Raw genomic sequence first — 19,860 nt, 5'->3', positions numbered from 1 at the left:
ACACCAGATCCTGAAAGTAAAGTTAGAAATTCTGCAAACCTAAACAATTATATTTCATCAATATAAAATTAATATATTTTTGCTAGTGAAATGCTATTAGGCTCCACTAGACAGTGTAGGGATGAGCGATATAGACAAAATATAGCTCTATTGATATTATGATAATATTATCAATTTTCTTAGAAATAGTGGAAATAGCCAATCTACATGTCCTGAGCTTGAATACTGGCTATTGAAAGTATAAAATAAGGCTTAAGGGGCAAAACCAGGGAAAGACAACACATGTGCCATATCACGTTATATCTAAAATCCCAGACAATATCCAGTTTCATGTTACAATATAGATTGCTATAATTTTCCAGCCTTAAGGCTACACTAGTGACTCGCAAATGGGGAGGTTATCTGAATCCTGACTGTGCAGGGAACTCAAGCCTGTGTCCGATGAGTCGTCATCATTAACATTACAAGTCTTTGAGAGACCTCTGGCTTGCTCTACCCATTCAGTTTTGGTGTCTAAAGTGCACATGACTTCTGTCTCAGCAGCCAGCAGGTTGCCTTTCTCATTCCTCCCTTCCTGCATATCCAAAGTGGTGACTTTCTCCAGCAACTCGCTTATCTCCCTTTCCTTTGCCCCCCAGATCTCCTGGATCAGGTTCAGATCGTTCCTAATAGCTTCCAAGTCTGTATTCAAGCGAAGGCCGATGTATAAGCTTGTATCTAGTTGTGTTTTGACCCTCTCCTCTTCCAAAAGCAACTCGTTTTCTGGTGGTGTATCTAAACAGTCAGTGTCTGTGCTTTGGACTGATGATGATGATGATGATGATGATGATGATACCCTCTCATAAGTCTTTCTGCCAGAGAGCTCATTTTGCCTCCTCTTCATCCACCTTTGGTTCAACTCCTCTTGGATCTCCACAGTCATTTTTTCCATGAGCTCTTCATGTTCAGTTAGCTGCTCTTGTAGCTGGACCACCTCCTCACATCTCTGGACATATTCTTCAAATCTGGCCAGACCCCCCACCGGGCACATCAGCTCCTCGCCCCCCTCACGAGTACAGAGCTGGTCAGTGGCGACGTCCACACACAAATATGTGTCTTGCACATAATTAACACCGTGTCGCTTTATTCTGTCCAAGTGAACTTTTGCCTCGCACCTCTCGATCTCCGCATCCAGCTCCTGAATTCGCTGCATCTGTTGTCGAATATCGTGGTCTTGGGAAATCACAAGGTGAACCAAACTTTCCATCTTTTCGCCAGATGACGTGTCTCTGGATGTAGCCTTGGCCCTCTTTTTGTTGATCTTATCCAACTTTCTGAAAGCTTTCCTGACAATCCGACGTTGCTTCTCCTGTGTGAAGCCACCCATGGTGGCCCTCGCTGTCCCCTTGACAGCACACGGGCTCTCTTTGCTGAGCACCACGCGCGCCTCTGCGCTCCGAGGTCCATGGTTCGGCAAAGGCGCTTCGTTTTTAACCAGGACAAACCTCACGTTCTCCTGCTCCTCTCCCCATGCGCTCCAAAGGCGCAGGATTTTCGTTTTGTGTGGCAAAATCCTCTCGAACCCTCTCCATTTCTCCACGATGCAACACGAAAGTGGCGATCCAGAAAGCGCGGAGGCTGAGACTAGGTTCTGTTGCGCGTTCTGGTCCTCCAGGAGCACTCGCATCACATCGGCACAGGTGGTGCGTTTTGACAAACCGGAGACAAGTTTTTCTTCTCGGCAAACCCACACCGATATCTTACTTTCTTCCGATTCCATCTGGAGTTGAAGTCAAATCGTAGCCTACTTCTTATGAGTTATGGTGAGAAACGTACGCAGACATTCTTAAGATAACGTCACGTGTCTTTGAGGCTGAGACTGTTGTTTTTACGCACGGACATGTGTGACCAAAGTATCCTATAACCATCACCCTATTGGATGCTGAGACTGCATTTACTGTGGTCACATGACCAGTAGTAACTCAAGTACGCCTACTGTAGCCCCAGGAGTACAATTTTGAGATATTTGTACTTTACTTGCTTGAGTATTTCCAATATAGGTCTACTTCAACTCCACTAGGCCTACATCTCGGTCTGATCCAAATATTGAACTCCACTACATGTATTTGAAAACTTTAGTTACGAGTTAGGCTACTTTGCATAATAGCCTAAATTATAATATTATAAAACATAGATAAACCACTTTAGCCCTATTTTATGCCTAGACTATTTGAAAATAGCTGATCAGCTTGTAGATCTGCTATTTTCAAACATTTTGTACTTTTACCTTTGGTACTTTAAGTACATTTTGATGCCAAAACTTTCATACTTTTACTCAAGTACATTTTGAATTCCGGACTTTTCAATACTTGTAGCCACTACTGCTACATCTGCATAATAGTCTAATGGGACAACCTACTGGTTGAAGCTTCTTTGAATTGAGAGAGAGAGAGAAAGAAAATGGTTGATCTTATCATGTTTCTTTCAGCTGTGTGTTGTGTTGTCAGTGAGGCCCTAATCCATAAATTAGATCAATCTGGAGATGGAATCCATCAATGAAATACCTAAACTGAGTTTTGACACCTCCTCAAATAGCCTATAGTCCTGACTAGATTTGGGGATTCCCCCAAAATAGAAGCCACTGAAGGTTAAATAGGCCAAAGATAGTAATGTTTAATTGTGTAAGTTGATTATTGTCAAAGAACAAAGTGCACGGGTCTAGTGCACCAGTAAATGTCGTTATTTATTTAGCACTGACTATTTGGCTCCCTCTGCTGTTGAAGTCCAGCACTTCAACACTGTTCATTAAAATAGGCCAAGATGAGTGAATGGCTCCACCTGCTGTTTATATAGTGTTTACACAATCTCTCTCTCTCTCTCCCCACACACACACACACACGCACGCACGCACGCACGCACGCACACACACACACACACACACACACACACACACATACACACACACACACACACACACACTCTTCATTGTCCATTTTGTATTGTTGATAGCTTTCCTTTTTTATCATGAAAATATCACAAAAAAGGAAACAGTATTTTCCAGATTTAATAAACTTCAATATTGCATACCTACAAAGAATCTAGAAAGCTACAAAATACCTACTATTATCAAGAAGGCATCATCATGTTACGAAGCCAAAACAATATGCAGTAACACATACACATAGAAGAGCTTCTTTTTTCTCCCTTACTCCCAGACTTCTTATGGATATGAAAAGATATCACACCTCTGTACCAAAAAAAAAAAAGAGCTAGGATATAACTTTGTTTTTACAAAAGCACCTTTTTACATGATAAAAAGAAATCTGAACACAAAACTCAATAGCATGACACTGTCTGAGCTATGTGAAAGGTCTCTTTAAAGCCAACATCTGAAAATTGTAACAAAAACAAAATATGCTTAATTTATACTCTGTCGTATACAACAAAGTATAATTCAGGCTTTAAGGTACCAGTACCTACATTTAGACAAAATTACAAATAACAAAAAGAGCTAAACTGCTGGTATATTTCTGTCACGATTCCTTGACTGGAAATGTTTTTTATTCAAACAGTCCCAGTCAAGATTTCAGTCGATTTGTCCCAGCATTGTGGGCTTTACAGATGAGGACATTTTACATTTTCAAATGTAGGCTACCAGCAGTCTAGCAGTAACATCGTTTCCATCCTATTGGACTTGCAATACACAGACAATGTCATCACAGAACAAAGTACAATTGTATACAAATACAATAATAAAACAGGAACATTTCACTAAGTAATCAATAAATGTGAACAGGTACACAGGGCAAACATTACAAAACATACACGAAAACTACAAAATATATATATGGTAATGGTATGCCTAAAGTACTGAGTAGCCATGGCCTTGAAGGTGACACATATACATCAAGCCTCCATGCACAGTAAAGTCCTCAGTATTAATTTAACTGCAAGCCAACCCGTTAAAACCGGGAAAGCATCTGTCATTTTAGATTTTTGCCTTGGCTATTAAAAAAATAGCAGATATACAAGCTTACAGCGCAGCAAGCTTGTAAATCTGCCATTTCTTTACATTTTTGAAAAATCTCGAAAGTGTGAGAACTACTGATTTAATGAAAACTGATGATTTTACTGTGGGGCCCGGTACAGTCTAGCAGCTTTTCAAGCTCTGAGAAACCTGGAAATCTAAAGGGCTTGATATACTTTGCGTGCGGTGTCAAAAATAGATGATCTAGAAGCTTACAATGTATCACAACGTGACACATTGTGAGCTTGTAGATCAGCTGTTTTCGCCATGTGCAACTGCAACTAAATCCAGCTTAAGGGGGGGATGGTAAATTGTACTTTCACAAAAGTAGGGTCTATTTTCATAAAGTATGTTGTAGTAAAAAAAAAAGAAAGAAAAAAATGTATATTTGCCGTGAGAAACAAAATAGGCAGATTAAGTTAATGTGATTATTGATGTCTTATCAGGTCTACATTTTAGGCAAAACTTGTAGTAGTAGTGTTTTCAGCTCAGGAACCAATGAGGAAAGCTTTAAAATGCTGAACCATCTATGAATTAAAAACCTCACTGGCGACAGAGCTATATATTGTCAATGGCAAGTATGAACGAAAAAATTACAATATATATATACTGTATATAAGATGAATTTGCTTCAAACGTTTGAACAAAACATGATTTCTTATAGCCCAGTTTAAGTCAACATCTTGCTTGTAGTCAGTGTGGCTGTAGCCTACCTACATGCCAACAGGTCTTTCAGACTTTGATGTTTAAATACTGTCGATTCATTTTCAACATTAAATTATACTGCAGTAAAAAGCAACATATATAATTATTTGACCATTCACCAGATATCCCCTGCCAACATTACAGACCTTCATAAAAGGCAATGTGGTGATTAGTTTCACGTATGTCAACTTTTTTGGTCTAGCAACATGCAATTTATAATTCTTTCTGTTTTGAAGCTGGAAATTTAAACCCAAAGGCACTTTCTTGCTACAGTGCAGGACATGACAAGAGATGCAGCGAATCTCTGTATTTTTGGTCTTTTATGATAAAGGCAAAGTCAGTTCTTGTACTGTTGTATATACTCTTTAGAAAAACAGATTAGAGCTGTCAAGAGTTAGGGCTAAAAACATTAGTCTGTATGAATAAATGTATTACGTCCCTTAGAGGTGTTTAGGAGTTCTGTGGTTGATTATCTAGTTCAGTAGAATCCCATATTTCTAAGTGTGCACCACGTAAAAGCAAAAGGTAATTCATACTTTGTCACACAACCCCTTTGACAATGATGACCCGACTTGGAACACTTGTCGAAAGGATTAAGTCTCACAGATATGGTCAAATGTAGCAAGTCATACATTGGTGAGTTGGTTTTTCTTATTTTTCTGTTCTCTCAATGCAAATGATTTTAGACTTGGAAAAGAAAACATGGGTTAATGTTACATTATACTCTAAGGCACTGTACACTTTGGCAGATTGTGTTTCGAACTTCTTACACAATGCAAACATATCAAGGGTCTTCCCAGCAAGGAGATCACAGCTTTAGTGGCAGCTTTTGTTATTCACACAAACTATAAAAACAATATATAATGCTTAAGGCTTGGAACTGGTGTAGGCCACAGAAAGACGGGGCAGTGTTAAGCCGGATTTATCCATAGTTGCTGTCCAGAGTCGCGCACCGGGAATAGCAGATCTACATCTACAGCGTTGCAAGCTTGTAGATCAGTTATTTTCGGCTCACGACACTCACACGCAACTAAGTATAAAGGTCCTTACACACCACCGAATGTTTTTTTCCTCTGAGTAATTCATCTGAAAATATATAATTGTTGTTTTTCCCCAAACTGTTGTTTGTGTCAATGATTAGACACACACAGAAAAAATATTATACAGCAATAGAAATGCATTTTACATTTGGAACAAGGTCAAATTTTCACCACAAATATAGGCTACATTTGCATCAACCTGTATGAATGAGGGATCAACTAAATGAAAAGTTCTGATGCGACTTTTGTCATTAGTTATTTGCCATTCCCCAGTGTGTAAAGACCTTAACTCAGGCTTTAACATAAAGGCAGAAAAAACTCTGGCTTGGACCTTTTACAAAGTACGCTGCAATGGTGGTGGTGGGGGGGGGGGGGGTCTGAGATTGAAAAATGCATCATTCAGAGACAATGCCACTGCATACTGAGCAAGGCCTGCTGTACAAGTGATGTATTGTCTCATGATTTATGTATTATATTCTAAAAACCACAGATCTAAAAGGGGGAAAAAAGTTATCATCACCAAGGCATGTCCAAGGAAAGGAAAACAAAGTGCTTTGGACAAGCTGACAGTCCAATCAGAGTAGTTTAAATAGTGCTTTCATTATAAAAATCTAAACGTTCTAATCCAGTGGTTCCCAACCTTTGCTGGATCAGGGCCCAATTGTAAATCTGGAAAGCGTTTTGTGGCCCTAGCCTGGGTGCCAGCCTGCTCACTCCGTTCCGCGATTTGTTTTGTCTCTCCGCATCACAGTCTGGAAAGCCTTGTATCTCCAAGGGGAGGTGGGAGTGGGACATAGAAAGTGGCTGGAACACCAACGCAGCTTCCGATTGGTCTGTGGTGCGGGGCGGGACAAATACACCAGTGTGTATTGGCTGGCTGATGACGTAGCTACCCTAACCCTACTTTGATTTGTTTGAACAACATCCAATCAGCAAGGACGTCGCCTATGTCACTCACCACTGACAGAAATACGAGTCAACTGAATCATTTCCAGACTGTGATACGGAGAGACAAAACAAATCGCGGAACGGAGCGAGCAGGCTGGCACCCAGGCTATTGTGGCCCACCCATCTGACCACTTAGGTGTTAAAGGGATATTACACTTTCAAAAAACTTTTGGTCATTGTATGGTCTAATCAGGCTTGTATGAACACCCTGAACAGTTTTTAATTTGCTTCATTCAGTATTTAGATATTTGATGTAAATGTTACCAGCTCCAACACGCCCAGGCCCTCTCCACATACACACCCATTGTAACTTCAAACTCCATTTTAACCATGATAGATTCATTAAAAACACCCATTATTTTTTCTGGTGACTCATAATACCCTCCTAATACGTGAGCAGACCGTGTTTTTTCAATAACTTTTTTCATTTATTTTCAATAAAATATTATTGTATTTAATGTTTTCCATTTTCCCAAAGAATTATTAAAAATAAAAGAAAAAGGTTATTGAAAAAACACGGTCTGCTCACGTATTAGGAGGGTATTATGAGTCACCAGAAAAAATAATGGGTGTTTTTAATGAATCTATCATGGTTAAAATGGAGTTTGAAGTTACAATGGGTGTGTGTGTGGAGAGGGCCTGGGCGTGTTGGAGCTGGTAACATTTACATCAAATATCTAAATACTGAATGAAGCAAATTAAAAATTGTTCAGGGTGTTCATACAAGCCTGATTAGACCATACAATGACCAAAAGTTTTTTTGAAAGTGGAATATCCCTTTAAGTGGTTATGTGGTCACATTAAACGATTAATCCATCTTATGTTTTTCTGGCTTGGATCAATGGAACTATGATTGTATGCTTATCCTATTTATCAGTATTACAGTGAAAACTCATTTTTCCATGGTTTTGAAGAATAAATATATATATTTTTTATATTAATGCTATATTGTCGGTAAAATCTTCTGCCATTTGGGGGCCCTGGTCCACAGGTTTGGAATCGCTGTTCTAATCATTTGTCACAGGAGAAAGACTCATTTTGCAGCGCAGGGACGTGTAACAGGTGTTCCCATAATGCAACATGATTCTTTCTGAAAAGATGCAAGTAAAACTACTGTACAATCTGTAGTACTTTCACAGTGCAATCCTTCTGTTGTTAGTGTTCAATGGCTAATTTATACGACTGTGTCACTCACACAAAACAGCTATAGTGAGTGACCCTGTATAAATTAGGCTGAAGACGTGGAGTGCTTCAACAGGGCTTGGTATTCTTTCCTGAACTTTTTTTTTTATATGAATCTTTTTGCAATCGTGATGATCACTATAACTGTGTCATATTTTTTTTGTTTCTTTGGAAAGTCCATTGGCTGTGTGTGTGTGTGTGTGTGTGTGTGTGTGTGTGTGTGTGTGTGTGTGTGTGTGTGTGTGTGTGTGTGTGTGTGTGTGTGTGTGTGTGTGTGTGTGTGTGTGTGTTGTATATCTACAGCATGTATACTCACAAATTATCCACTACATACAAATTACACTCATACACATTATATAGACCATGTCGGCCAACGGGGAAAAGGGTCAACATCATTTTTTTTCCTCTTACATAAAGCAGAAAACGTCAACACATATATATTTATGTTCACCAAATTAATCTTCACCAATGTACAGCCACATTTACTGTATATCCTACAGAGATCGACTCTACATATTTTAAATGAGAAATTACTCCTGTATTAAAACATAAAACAACTGTACCGCAATTCACAGCTGCAGTCAAATAACATACTGTACACATTCATTATAACAAAAACACAAAATAATCCATAACAACTGACTTCAGCAAAAAAACAAAAAGATGATGAAAAAGCATCGCATACGTGATTTTAAGCTAGAGGCACTGCCACTTGTTTTGAGGTTGGTAAGTCTATGAAAAGGGGGGAAGGGGGTCTCAGGAGTTCATTCCTTTACGAGTCGGTAGATATGATGCTGGGCGCCGTGCTCACTGTTTGACACTTCAAAGACACACGCCATACATAGCAACGTCTCCTGGGTGTCCCTGTTTGTCACCACCTGGAAGGTAAAGAGACAAGACTGCGTGTCAACTAGGGCCGGGCAGTTATAGCCTGGCTTAGCCAGACTGTAGTGTAGACTGCCAACAATAACATGGGTGGATTGTTTAGTTGTGCTAGGCTAGGGCAGGTAACAGTTAACAGAACATGTATTGTATCAAAAACGATATTTAGAACTAATAACCGCGATAACTTAATCTTGCACATGTAGGGTATTTCCAATATTTGAGAAGCAGGTTTATATGTTTGACACGCACGCACGCACGCGCGCGCGCACACACACACACACACACACACACACACACACACACACACACACACACACACACACACACACACACACACACACACACACACACTGTATTCTTTCTTCTTATACCAGCAAAACAATACGAAAAAGATTTAATATAAATATATAATTTATAATGACTACATTGATTAGTCTGATTGACCACTTAAGCCATGTATTAAACTTTGTTGTAGAATGCTAGTGTGCAAAAATAGCAAAGATAGCGGATCTACAAGCTCACAACTCGTGGCATTGCGCCGCATTGTTAACATTTTTTGTTAACCGTAATCGAGGCAAAGGTTTGAAATAATCGTGATTATTGATATGAAGAAATATCACACAGCCCTAGTGTCAACAATGTTGCACTAAAGAAGTTGTAACGTCTGATTTATATGTAGTTGTTATATATAATACTGGTGCGCACAGAAAATAGCTGATCTATAAGCTCACAACACAGACACAAGTGTTGTGAGTTTTGTGGATATTTTCAGTGTTAGTAATAGTATGAGTGCAATGTGGCTCAGGATTAACAGGCGTCGCTATGCGTTACACACATCTTGTCAATCAGAGAGCAGTGCAACATGACTGATTGGAAAAATCTGAAGAATCTCGAGGGGCAAAGAAAAAAAAAAGACAAAGCAACTGAACAAAAGCCTAGGCACTATTTTGAGAGCACACATACCCACATATGATTTAGAGAAAAGGGACATTCTGCTTCTCCCTGCCGCCCTTTCTGCACCAAAGAATGAGACTTTGAGCCCCCATGTGATGGCTAATAACAGGGGTTCCCGCCCCCTCTTACCCTCCCTCTATGCCTGCCTCCTCCCCTGTAGATAATGAGGCTCCTCGCACTGACTTCCATCCCCTGTGGAATGTAAGGAATGCAGGACCAAGGAGAGGAACTCATCTCCCCGCCAGTCTCCCCCCCCCCTGCTTCTTTAAAGCAGCTACAGCCACCAAGGCCCAGCAATCCACCCTGGAGAAGAAGTAGACAGAAATAATGATGGTTCTGGAGAGGGTCCTGGCCCACTTAGTAGACAAGTGAGGTGCGGCGCAGGAGGCTGCTGGAGGGAAGAGTATGGATTGTGAGTGTGAGGGACCACACAAGTGCAGCGATTACCAATAAGATAGTGAAGTTCTCCAGCACACTGTTCATCATGTATTTCTCTGGCAGGTGTTTGAGTTTATGGATGAAGTTGATCATATATTCGCACATAGGTGACCGGCTTATCCTGTAGACAAAACGGCCATTCTCGAACCGTGCATATTCAGTCTACAGAAAGGGAAAGAATGGAGACAAAACAGAAAATGTAATGAAAAAACAAAGCAAAAAACTCAAATTACCAGGTGACATTGCAAATTATAATGGTTGTTATTGTGTTGGCAGTTATTGACCCTATTCACATGGCGGTCATTTTTGCTCTAACCTCATACTCAGACCAGGGGTTCTCAGTTCTCACCACCCCAAGTATGAAGTAAGAGCAAGATGGCTGCCGTGTGAATATGGTCTGTTCACGGACCAGAAACATCTCAACAGGTAAACATGAAGTCCTTACTTCCACTTTTTCGACCACCTGCTTGCCAAAGGAGCACACTTTAGTAGAGCAGGTTATGGTCATGTTCTCTGAGCTCTCATACTGGCTGGTCACTCCATAGAACGCTCCTGTGTCATCCTGGATGTTGCAATTCAAGTCCGCCTATGAACCAAATGAAATGGTTATAAAATATGGTTCATTGAGATTAAGATATTGTTGCTGTCTGGCAGAAACCTCATATAAAATGCCTAAATTGTAAATTGTCAAATGCGACGAGTATATCTGCTGTTTTTGCTGTAAAAAAAGACAATATTTGGTTACGTTTGTCTGTGGGTTTTATAATATTGAACTAAGAAAAATTATTAACAAGAGCTTGTGGATAGGAACATATTTTTTACATGTTCTGTTAAGTTTTCAACAAACAAGGATTCCACCAGACAGTGTTAAATATGACATTTTGCTTCCATGCTTATCGCAGTATTAAAGCTATAGCAGTGCTGGAACATTACTTATTTTAATAAAATGGCCATGTGGCCACACTGCCCTCTAGTGACAGGAAATATTTCCTAGTCAAATGGAGCAGGTGTAGTAAAAAATGGCATCAACTGCTTTGACATAATAACTTTTATTAATATCCCTCCAAAATAAATTGTAAATCCACATCTGGTGCCATTATTGGTGCATATATTCAGGGGAGAAATGCTGTCAATTACAAAAATGTATTATTAGGTACAAGTCTAAGCCATCCATGTAGCTCTAATACTCAATTAGAATATCCCTGACACATTCAAATTAGCATGTAAATGTATCCATTTTTGCAAACGAGATTCTGAGGAGGATAAAATGAAGTTATGTTAAAAGGCTGATTTGTGCTCATGAAAAGTGTCTCCCAGAGGGCAGCCTTTTTATGCCCAGAACATGGTGTTCATTATGGATACAAAAGGGGAGACATCCTTCTACAACATTCTCCTCCTTCATTAAGCAAAGCAGTTGTACTTTCATTATTGTGCAGATTCTGCCTTCTATTTGAAATTTAGATTGGTCGGTCACTTCAAAAGGAATTTAAAGGGACTTGGTCCAAGTGCATACAGCCCCACTTTGTTGACTGCCGCTAGTTAGCATTTTGCATCAGGGAGAAAATACATGCAATGTTTAAACAGCCAATGGGACTGCAACCGGGTCAATCTATTGTTTCGAGATATTACATTGAATTAGAGAGTGCTTTGATCACAAGTTCTCTAGAAATTCTTCTCTCTAAAAATAGCAGTGCAGTGTTCTTTCTTTGTTTAGACCAGTGATTCTCAACCTGTGGGCCAGGGGCCACTGGTGGGCCGTTAGGATATTGCAAATGTGCCCTCAAAAACAACTGACAAAACGCAAAGATTTTAATGATAATATGACATTATAAAAAATGAACATAGAAAAACTTTCATGGTATTTTGTGAAGAAAATTTGTTTTAATTATTACCGATAAATATGAGCTTAAAGTATACTATGTGAGTTCCATTCATACTAGCCGGAACACAATGGAAATGCAGGTGGGAGGGCTTTATAGACTTTCAAATGGGCCCTGATCCAGAAAATCTGGTTTAGACCAAAAATTGTTTTGGGAATGTTTTTTGAAAATGTTTTGAAATAATAATAATTAAAAACAAAATGTACGAAACAAAAAGTTAAGGGACCCATAAAAATGTGTCCGCGACCCACAAATGGGTCCTGACCCAGTGCTTGGGAACCAGTGGTTTAGACCATGATAACATTCATTCTCTGATGATAAACCTGAACAAGGTTAATTATTTCTATGCTTCTGTAACAAAATGTCTTTGGGTTTAATAATATAGAATAGAATAAGTACATCGATCAAATATCTGTACAAATGATGACGTTTTAGCTTCAGACCCAGAAGAGAACTCCTTCTATGGACCTACAGTAGCTCTGGTCCATAGAAGGAGTTCACCTTAACGCTATGTGACTCTTCGCAGTCTTCGGGCATTCGTTTCATATCGCCGGTAGTGCAGTCTCTCGACTTTAGTAAAAATGAAGAATACACTTTTGCTACTCACCAAAACAACAGTTTTAATGTGTGGAAAGCCTCCTCTCCTTGTTGGACAGACTCTCATCCCCCAGCACCTGTGTCGCCTACATATTATGTTGTCAATAGAAAACTTCCATTGACCAGATCTGTAGGTGGTGCAGTGGAATAACAAGAAAAGAAAAAAATCTGTCCGGTGGAATATTTTCTTTTCTGGACAAAAAGTACCATTAAGTACTTGTATTTTACACGGAAGGTGGGGGGCTGAGAGTCTTTCCACCAAGGAGCGTAACATATTAGAACTGTCTTTGTTTTGGTGAGTACTGTAGCGAAAGTGTATTTTTTATTTGTACTAAAGATATTCGGAAAAGTCACATAGCGTTAAGGAGAACTCCTTCTAACACAATGGACGAGAGCTACCTGGGACCTAAAATAATGAAAATAGGCAATCTAGTAGCTCATAACGTGTTGTTATATGACACACTGTGACTATGAGCCTGCAGTTTGGCTATTTTCAATACTTCTTAACGCTTCCAGTGCCAGCCCCTAGAGGGCACCAAAGAATGCCAGACTTTCTCCCATAGGGGACTGCATTAGCATCCGGGGGCTCACGTTGCAGTGACGCGCGTGCTCACGTTCGTGCACGTCATGGAAAGGTCCCGGATGATAATGCTAACAGAATAGCTATTCCCATTTTGTCATTTTAAAGATCATTTTTCGGCGATTTCGCCGTAAATAAACCTTGCGCCACATCCCTAAAAACACAATCCAAAGATGTGGTTTTTCATTGGATTCGGCGGCGATTCGCGGCTACGTTCGCGGCTCACGGCCGGCATGGCTTCCCCAGGATTTGGACCACTGGATTTTAAATTTAGGCTCAGGCTTCAGAAGGCCTCGGATCATTTTATTCATTTCATTAAAAATCCCGAACATGTTCGGGATAGGCACACTGGACTACGTTCCGGAAGCGGCGCTGAACATTCGGTGAACATTGGGGGTCTCAAAAATGTATTTTAAACCATTTTTAATGGAATATATCGTCGGACCATGTAAAATGGATAGCTGGCTAGCGTAGGACGAGCCAGGACCACCCACGGCTCTACAAGCAGCTCAGGGTAAGTCAATTAATAAAAAAAAAATTGTTTTGGATTGAACATATCCCGATAGGCACAGAATGAGTTAAAAATGTTTTTTTTTTCTTTTTCTTTTTTACATTTATGGAATTGCTTTGATTTTGAATTGCTTTTGAAAAATGTTTGGCTTTTTTATTTTCGAAAACATTTTGAATTGCCACATTCCCCTTTTTCTTACAAAGAAATTAGGAAATTAAAATCATTGATTTACTCGCGACCCATACACATGGGTGCCGACTCCCAACCCACTGTTTGGGAAACACTGCTGTACAGTACATGGCAGGTACAATGATACTCACCCAGAATTTTATGAGGAAGAAGGAATTCTGGGGACCCTTGCCAAAGAGCTCTTTCAATCCTCCTTTCTTTTCAGGGAATTTGTCATAAATCTGACGAATGTCCACCGCCTCCAACAAGGCATCACTGTAGGAATGGTTTGTCTGCCCAATATGCACAAAGAGGTGCTTGTTGTACTGGAAGAACAAGTACAATTTTAGAAACAGTTTTATAAAAAGGTAAACATACAGTAAGCTGACTACTGAGTTATTATGCATATGCATCTTACTGTAGGTGTTGATATTACAACTATTACACTTATCCTTTATTTGTTTGGCAGTAGTGCAAAAATATTTTGACAAAACAATGAGTTATGGTGTGATTCAAGTTCAAAAGTTAAAAATTCCTTTTGCGGAATATGTGCCCTTGAAAGATAATGGAATAAGTCTAAATCTAGTGGTGTACTTTGACCTCAAGATATTTTGATGTATTAATGATGAGAGATCACATGAATGTCAGATAGCCTACATATAGGCAATGGCATCAGAACAGGTCCCTTATGACTGTGAGAGTAGCTGTATTTCTGTTTCAATTAACACATTGTTTATTATCTGCATTCACTGAAGATGTCTATAGCTCTTTTTTAACACCAAGCTATTCCTGTTCCCTTCTCAAGCCCAATGGAAATTGACCAAAAAGATTAACCTCTCAGTTTTAATAAGAGTTCTTGAAATATTCAATTATATTCATGAAAACAAGCATGGGTCAAAACCCAGTGTATGGGCGATGTGAGGATGCACTCTCCATAATAGGCAATAGTTCTAGCATACAAGTATAAGTTATCTCAAGGCACTATTTCAAAGGCATACTCATTAACAGAGGACATATACTGTAATGTTAAACTGAGGAGGGACGTCCCAATCAATCAAAACACGTTATTTCCAAATCTAACATACTCATTCAAAACTCTACACAACCCGAGTATTGGTGCAACCTTTCAGCACTGCAATATCTGATTAGAGTTTGGTCAAAACATAGAAGAAAGAAAGAACATTTTAGCCACGCTGATGAACTGAAAACACATTTCTACCTCACCGTCTCACCTCACTATACAAGTATAGTGTATAATGTTCATGTACAGTATATGAAAGACGGAATGCAATAGGGTAATGATAGATAGATAGATAAATATAAGCCATGACCAGATCCATACAGTAGTTGTGCATTGGAGGTGCATTGCTTAGGGACGATCCATGTTTGTGTTTACCCAAAACCAATTAAATATTGTGGACGAACTAAACTGAACATGCATCACTCAACTAGAGGTCCCAAAATGCAATGCATGATTTCCAACATTAGTATTATCTGATCGACTAAGTAAGTTATGTTGTGATTCAGCGCTGAGCAAGAGCAACATAACTAAATAAAAAAGCTGTACACCAGGCAGAAAACTGACCTGCACTTTCACAGGCCAGAGCACAAAGACCTGCACTCTGTTCACTACATCCCATAGCCTGGAGAGACGATTGCTCTGCAATTGGCTAGTCAGTTATTGGGCCAACCAGCCAACCAATGGTATAACGTAATAATTCAGTGAACTTCATCAGTGATTGAGTCAGACAGTCAGTCAAAGACATACTGTGTGCATCTATAGGGTTGATCCTGCTGGTCCAGCCAAAAATAGATACATATAGATCCATTATCTTTTATGTGATCATTTTGATGATCGAAAAAAATAGAAAAAATACATTAACTGGAGCCAGCTTTTCTAGTAGTAGTCTTACAAGTTGCAACCAAAGGTATTGTGATACAGTAGAGACTAATGTAAACCATCCTCTTCATAAAAGAGGATTATTAAAATACATTATATTGAAAGATGACAGTAAATATTTATTCTTTCTTATTATTGCAGTGTTTCTGCAGAAATGTAATACCTTCTATCACTAGGGTTATTTCAAAGTCACTTCTACTCTTTGGTGCAAGAGCAGTTTAAGAGCAGCTTGTTTGTTCTGTGGATGTGGCCTTTGGGGCTCAACATATTCAGCTAAATGTAAGATTAATGGCTCTTGTCAAGTGGTATCAATAGCAAAATAAAATTCTCGGGGGAATGTAGACAAACATAGACAGATTACTCCCATCAAAGCAAGTAAGCAATAAAAGAAATGTGTGGTATGGGTTTAGAGTTGCTGATTTGTGTGACTTTTCACATGACATTCAAGGGGTCTGTGGATTGTCTCATTGGCGATATCTCAGTCTACAGTGTAAATTTAGTAAGGAATGTCCTTTGGGATACCAGCACTATTTAGTCATGTGTTATTGTTTCAGGGTTTCAAGGTTATTGTGAACATCACAGGTCAAGCATTTAACAGATACATCAACTGAGAACTGTCTTGTTGTGTACTTATAGCTGACTCTACAGTACACCTGGAAACTGTGCAACTGTGTACCTGGTGTATTCAAAGATGCAGAGATTGTATGATTAGAGATGGGGATTCTATGGCGTAGCGATTTTGTTTTTGGTGTGGAGCTTTCTACTTACTGAGTCTGGATCTCTCTGTTGCTCTAGGAAGGCTGAGAATTCCACCAATCGGAGTTTGGATGTACCTATGGAACGGCCCTGCCATGCTGGTACTGTGGGGGTTGGGGCTGCTGTGGACTCATAGCCTGCAGTTACATCAAAATAAACTGACCATCAAACAGCTGCATCTGACTTGTATTGTTTTATTGCAAAAACGTGATTGTTTTAACTACTTAAAGGGGAGAACCACCCATTTTCAACATTGAACTACAGTATGTCACTAAAATACCTTGGAGTTGTTATGTGGAGCCCCCCCCCCCCCCCCCCCCCATTCTGTGTTGCCTAGAACTGGAGGATTTATTGTGGGGTTTGGCTTGCAAAATACACTTTGATGATGTCATTACAGAGTACTTTGCAAGCCAAACCCCACACTCAATCCTCCAGTTCAACTCAAAGGTATATTAATGACATAGTTCAATGTTGAAAATGGGTGGTTCTCCCCTTTAAGCCCTATAACCACAAAATAAAAAGCTTGGGTGTAAGAACGTGCATTCTTTTCCATCAATGGTTAAATATGGTAATAATCTCACTTGAAATGGCTGTTGTGACTGCTGGCTGGATAGGATATGCTTGCTGTGCGAAAGGCTTAATACTGAAACAGAGAAGTATAGAGGATCATCAGTAAAAACCCAAAGCTCATAATGTACCACACAGATTAGTTTTGACCTACAGTACTGAAAAATAAGACTTCTTAAAGTACGTTTTATTGAGCCTAATTATTCAACTACTCCCATTATATATATATATATATATATATATATATATATACCTGTATGTATATATATATATATATATATATATATATATATATATATATATATATATATATATATATATATATATACACATAACCAAACCAGTAAGTAATTAATGACAGTGACTAATAAGACAGAGGTATTGACTCTTTGTCTTATTAGTTTTTTTTTTTTTTTTTTTTTTGTATTGAGGACAGTATTATACTCACTCTTGATGTGATGATCCTGGCTGACCGGTCGAGATCATACCCTGCCAAAACTAGAGAATTTTATACGTAAATACACAAACAAATAAACGATGCGTCCAATTATTCTGCACAGCTGTTACGAATCAGAGATCAAAATGGGTCTTGGTTATATATTATGTACGGTAGTTATCATGACAACCATTCCTTTTGATCTTGCTTATCTGATAGGTGCAGTTGTGCAAAGCTGTGGTGTGTAATGCGATTTGGCCAGGGTGTACAATGCTGTTGGCCCAGTGGCAGCCGGTCAGGGTGGATCAGAGACGTGCTGGCCATTGGGAAAAGCGGGACAACTCCCGAACGGCCGGCCATTAGGAAAATAATTAAAATAAAATGTCGGCCTTCGTTCCATTTTGGGGGCTGTGCGGCCAACAAAGTAAATCGTCACTGTCGGGCGGAAACCTCTCATATCTCCAAATTTCAAATTTATACATTTTTTCGCAAAGCAAAGCCCTGCTTTATCATACAAGGCTGTTGCACAAAAGTAGTGAAAACAGCAGATCTACAAGCACACAACGCCTCGCGGTGCGAGGCGTTGTGTGCTTGTAGATCGGCTGTTTTCACTAGTTTAAATCATTTTTAAAATGATAAATAAAAACAAACGGTTTTGGACAACGAAAAATAACTTAAAAAAAATGAGGGCCTCTCCAACTCTTTTTCCCGGGCTGAATCAGGGGCCCAGCACGTCCCTGGGGTGGATCAATAATAGGTTTGCCGGTGGGGCTCTTACCCCTGCTCCAGGAAAGGCCGAGCGCGGGATGCCTGGCAAGCCCAGTTTGTTGTGAATTGCTGTGGCAGAGACGATCTGAGCTGAGGACATGGAGGCCATGCTCTGGAGGGCTTTGTCCTTCACGGTCTGATCCTTTAACAGCACAGTCACAAAAGGCTCGGCACTCAGAAAGGAGATATGGGGTGGGGCGGGGTGGAATGATGCACAAGTAACACCGCCACACTCTTAACAACACATTCAAAGCCCTGCCGACCTCTCTCCCATGACAATTAACAGCAAGCAGTTTAAAAGAGACATTGTTGCCAAAGCAATTTAAGTGTATTTTCAAAGAAGGAATGTGCCGAACAATGAATATTGAATTTCAATACACAATGGTTAGTGCAGGTATGCACTTAAAATAAAGTTATTTCTTGTTGACTATTGCACCACCAACACCAGCTCCCACGTATATTGGAACAGTGACATGTTTCTGGAAGTTGCTTTCAATAAAAGCTCCTTCAGCAGCTCTTAGATCAAGGCTGTGAGCGTTTTTGCAGCGCTCATTCATCCTTGGATGAGAGGAGCTTTTCAATTAAGTACATATGTTTGAATGTGTTCTGTCAAAATAGTCCAACATGAGTTTCATTATATGGAATAGTTGTATGGTTGCTGTGGAGCGGAATACCTTGTATGTCCAAAACTATTACTTTTCAGAAATTAAAAAAAAAAAAAAAAAGAGGAAAGAAGGGGGGGGGGGGGGGGGGGGGGGGGTTCATTGGTTAAAAATGTAGAAAACCCACAGACAGACTTATAACCAATTTCCAAACTGGTGTCCATATTTTGGGCATGTCGTCATAAGTGAAGACTTTCTTTTTTTAAATGTTTTATAGAGAAAATAGAGTAAATCATCTATTTTCTCTACATGTACAATCATAATGACAAAGTATAAAATAAGGAATTAATTTATGAAAAATATAAAAAGGTAAAATATGGAGTACAAGGTTTCTGCCCGACAGCGACAATGTATTTGAACCACAGTCATGCCTTCTTGGACGTGTGTGTAAATGTAATAATAAAAAGTCGAACAAGCCGCTGCTCAATACAATGCATGTAGAGGTCATGTGCTCACTTGGACCATCCCTATTGCAATGGTGACCCTGAGGCAGATTGGCGGCAGAAGCGAAGGCAAGCATGCTAGCAACAGTCACTGGTAAGTGGGATTAAGTTACAGTATGACGACAGTATGATGACACACAGAGATGGTCACAAACTGGGCACATAATGGGCAGCAGCTGGGTGTCTGTCACTATGGCAGAAGCATGACGCTAAACCAGAAACAGTGCTGTCTGGTTAAAGCAGAGCCAGGAGCACAAGCAAAATAAATGTATAGATAGATAAATACTTACCATGCTGGTAACCTAAATACAAAGAAAGAAGGTTTTAGTCTAAATGTGCTGTCTCTCGATTTTAGTTTCAGCCCTATAATATTCTGGGCTGTACACAACAAACAATATTGTCTCAGAAACTTAATAACAATCATTAGTGGACTT

The 19,860-nt window shown here is 39.5% G+C and overlaps 2 protein-coding genes across 5 annotated transcripts in view; both read right to left on the bottom strand.

The window, feature by feature from the left end:
- Positions 1 to 370: 370 nt before the first annotated feature.
- On the bottom strand, positions 371 to 1,759 carry rassf10b (Ras association domain family member 10b; the record flags this gene model as incomplete). The annotated part of the gene is made up of 1 exon (XM_080729284.1): positions 371 to 1,759. One exon carries the CDS (start codon positions 1,757 to 1,759, stop codon positions 371 to 373), a length of 1,389 nt encoding a protein of 462 aa, XP_080585410.1.
- A 5,599-nt stretch (positions 1,760 to 7,358) lies between these two features.
- The window catches only part of tead1b (TEA domain family member 1b), a 70,903-nt gene continuing 58,401 nt past the window's right edge, over positions 7,359 to 19,860 (bottom strand). For 3 of the 4 annotated variants that reach the window (XM_080730666.1, XM_080730668.1, XM_080730667.1), the window contains exons 6-14: positions 19,717 to 19,728; positions 18,332 to 18,463; positions 17,566 to 17,615; positions 17,132 to 17,193; positions 16,563 to 16,687; positions 14,047 to 14,220; positions 10,604 to 10,744; positions 10,168 to 10,320; positions 7,359 to 8,759 (exon numbers count right to left, since the gene is read on the bottom strand). In XM_080730666.1, the coding sequence (XP_080586792.1) occupies positions 8,646 to 8,759; positions 10,168 to 10,320; positions 10,604 to 10,744; positions 14,047 to 14,220; positions 16,563 to 16,687; positions 17,132 to 17,193; positions 17,566 to 17,615; positions 18,332 to 18,463; positions 19,717 to 19,728 (963 nt within the window). In that variant the 3' untranslated portion in view covers positions 7,359 to 8,645. Of the gene's footprint in view, positions 8,760 to 10,167; positions 10,321 to 10,603; positions 10,745 to 12,645; positions 12,764 to 14,046; positions 14,221 to 16,562; positions 16,688 to 17,131; positions 17,194 to 17,565; positions 17,616 to 18,331; positions 18,464 to 19,716; positions 19,729 to 19,860 lie in introns of those variants that run through there. The other variant, XR_013962212.1, reaches the window with a different exon arrangement.

The sequence above is a fragment of the Nannobrachium achirus genome (assembly GCF_963921795.1).
Source record: "Nannobrachium achirus genome assembly, chromosome: 7".
In the NCBI taxonomy this organism is placed as follows: Eukaryota; Metazoa; Chordata; class Actinopteri; order Myctophiformes; family Myctophidae; genus Nannobrachium; species Nannobrachium achirus.
The sequence above is the reverse complement of the archived record's forward strand: the minus strand, read 5'-3'. Positions and strand labels throughout refer to the sequence as shown.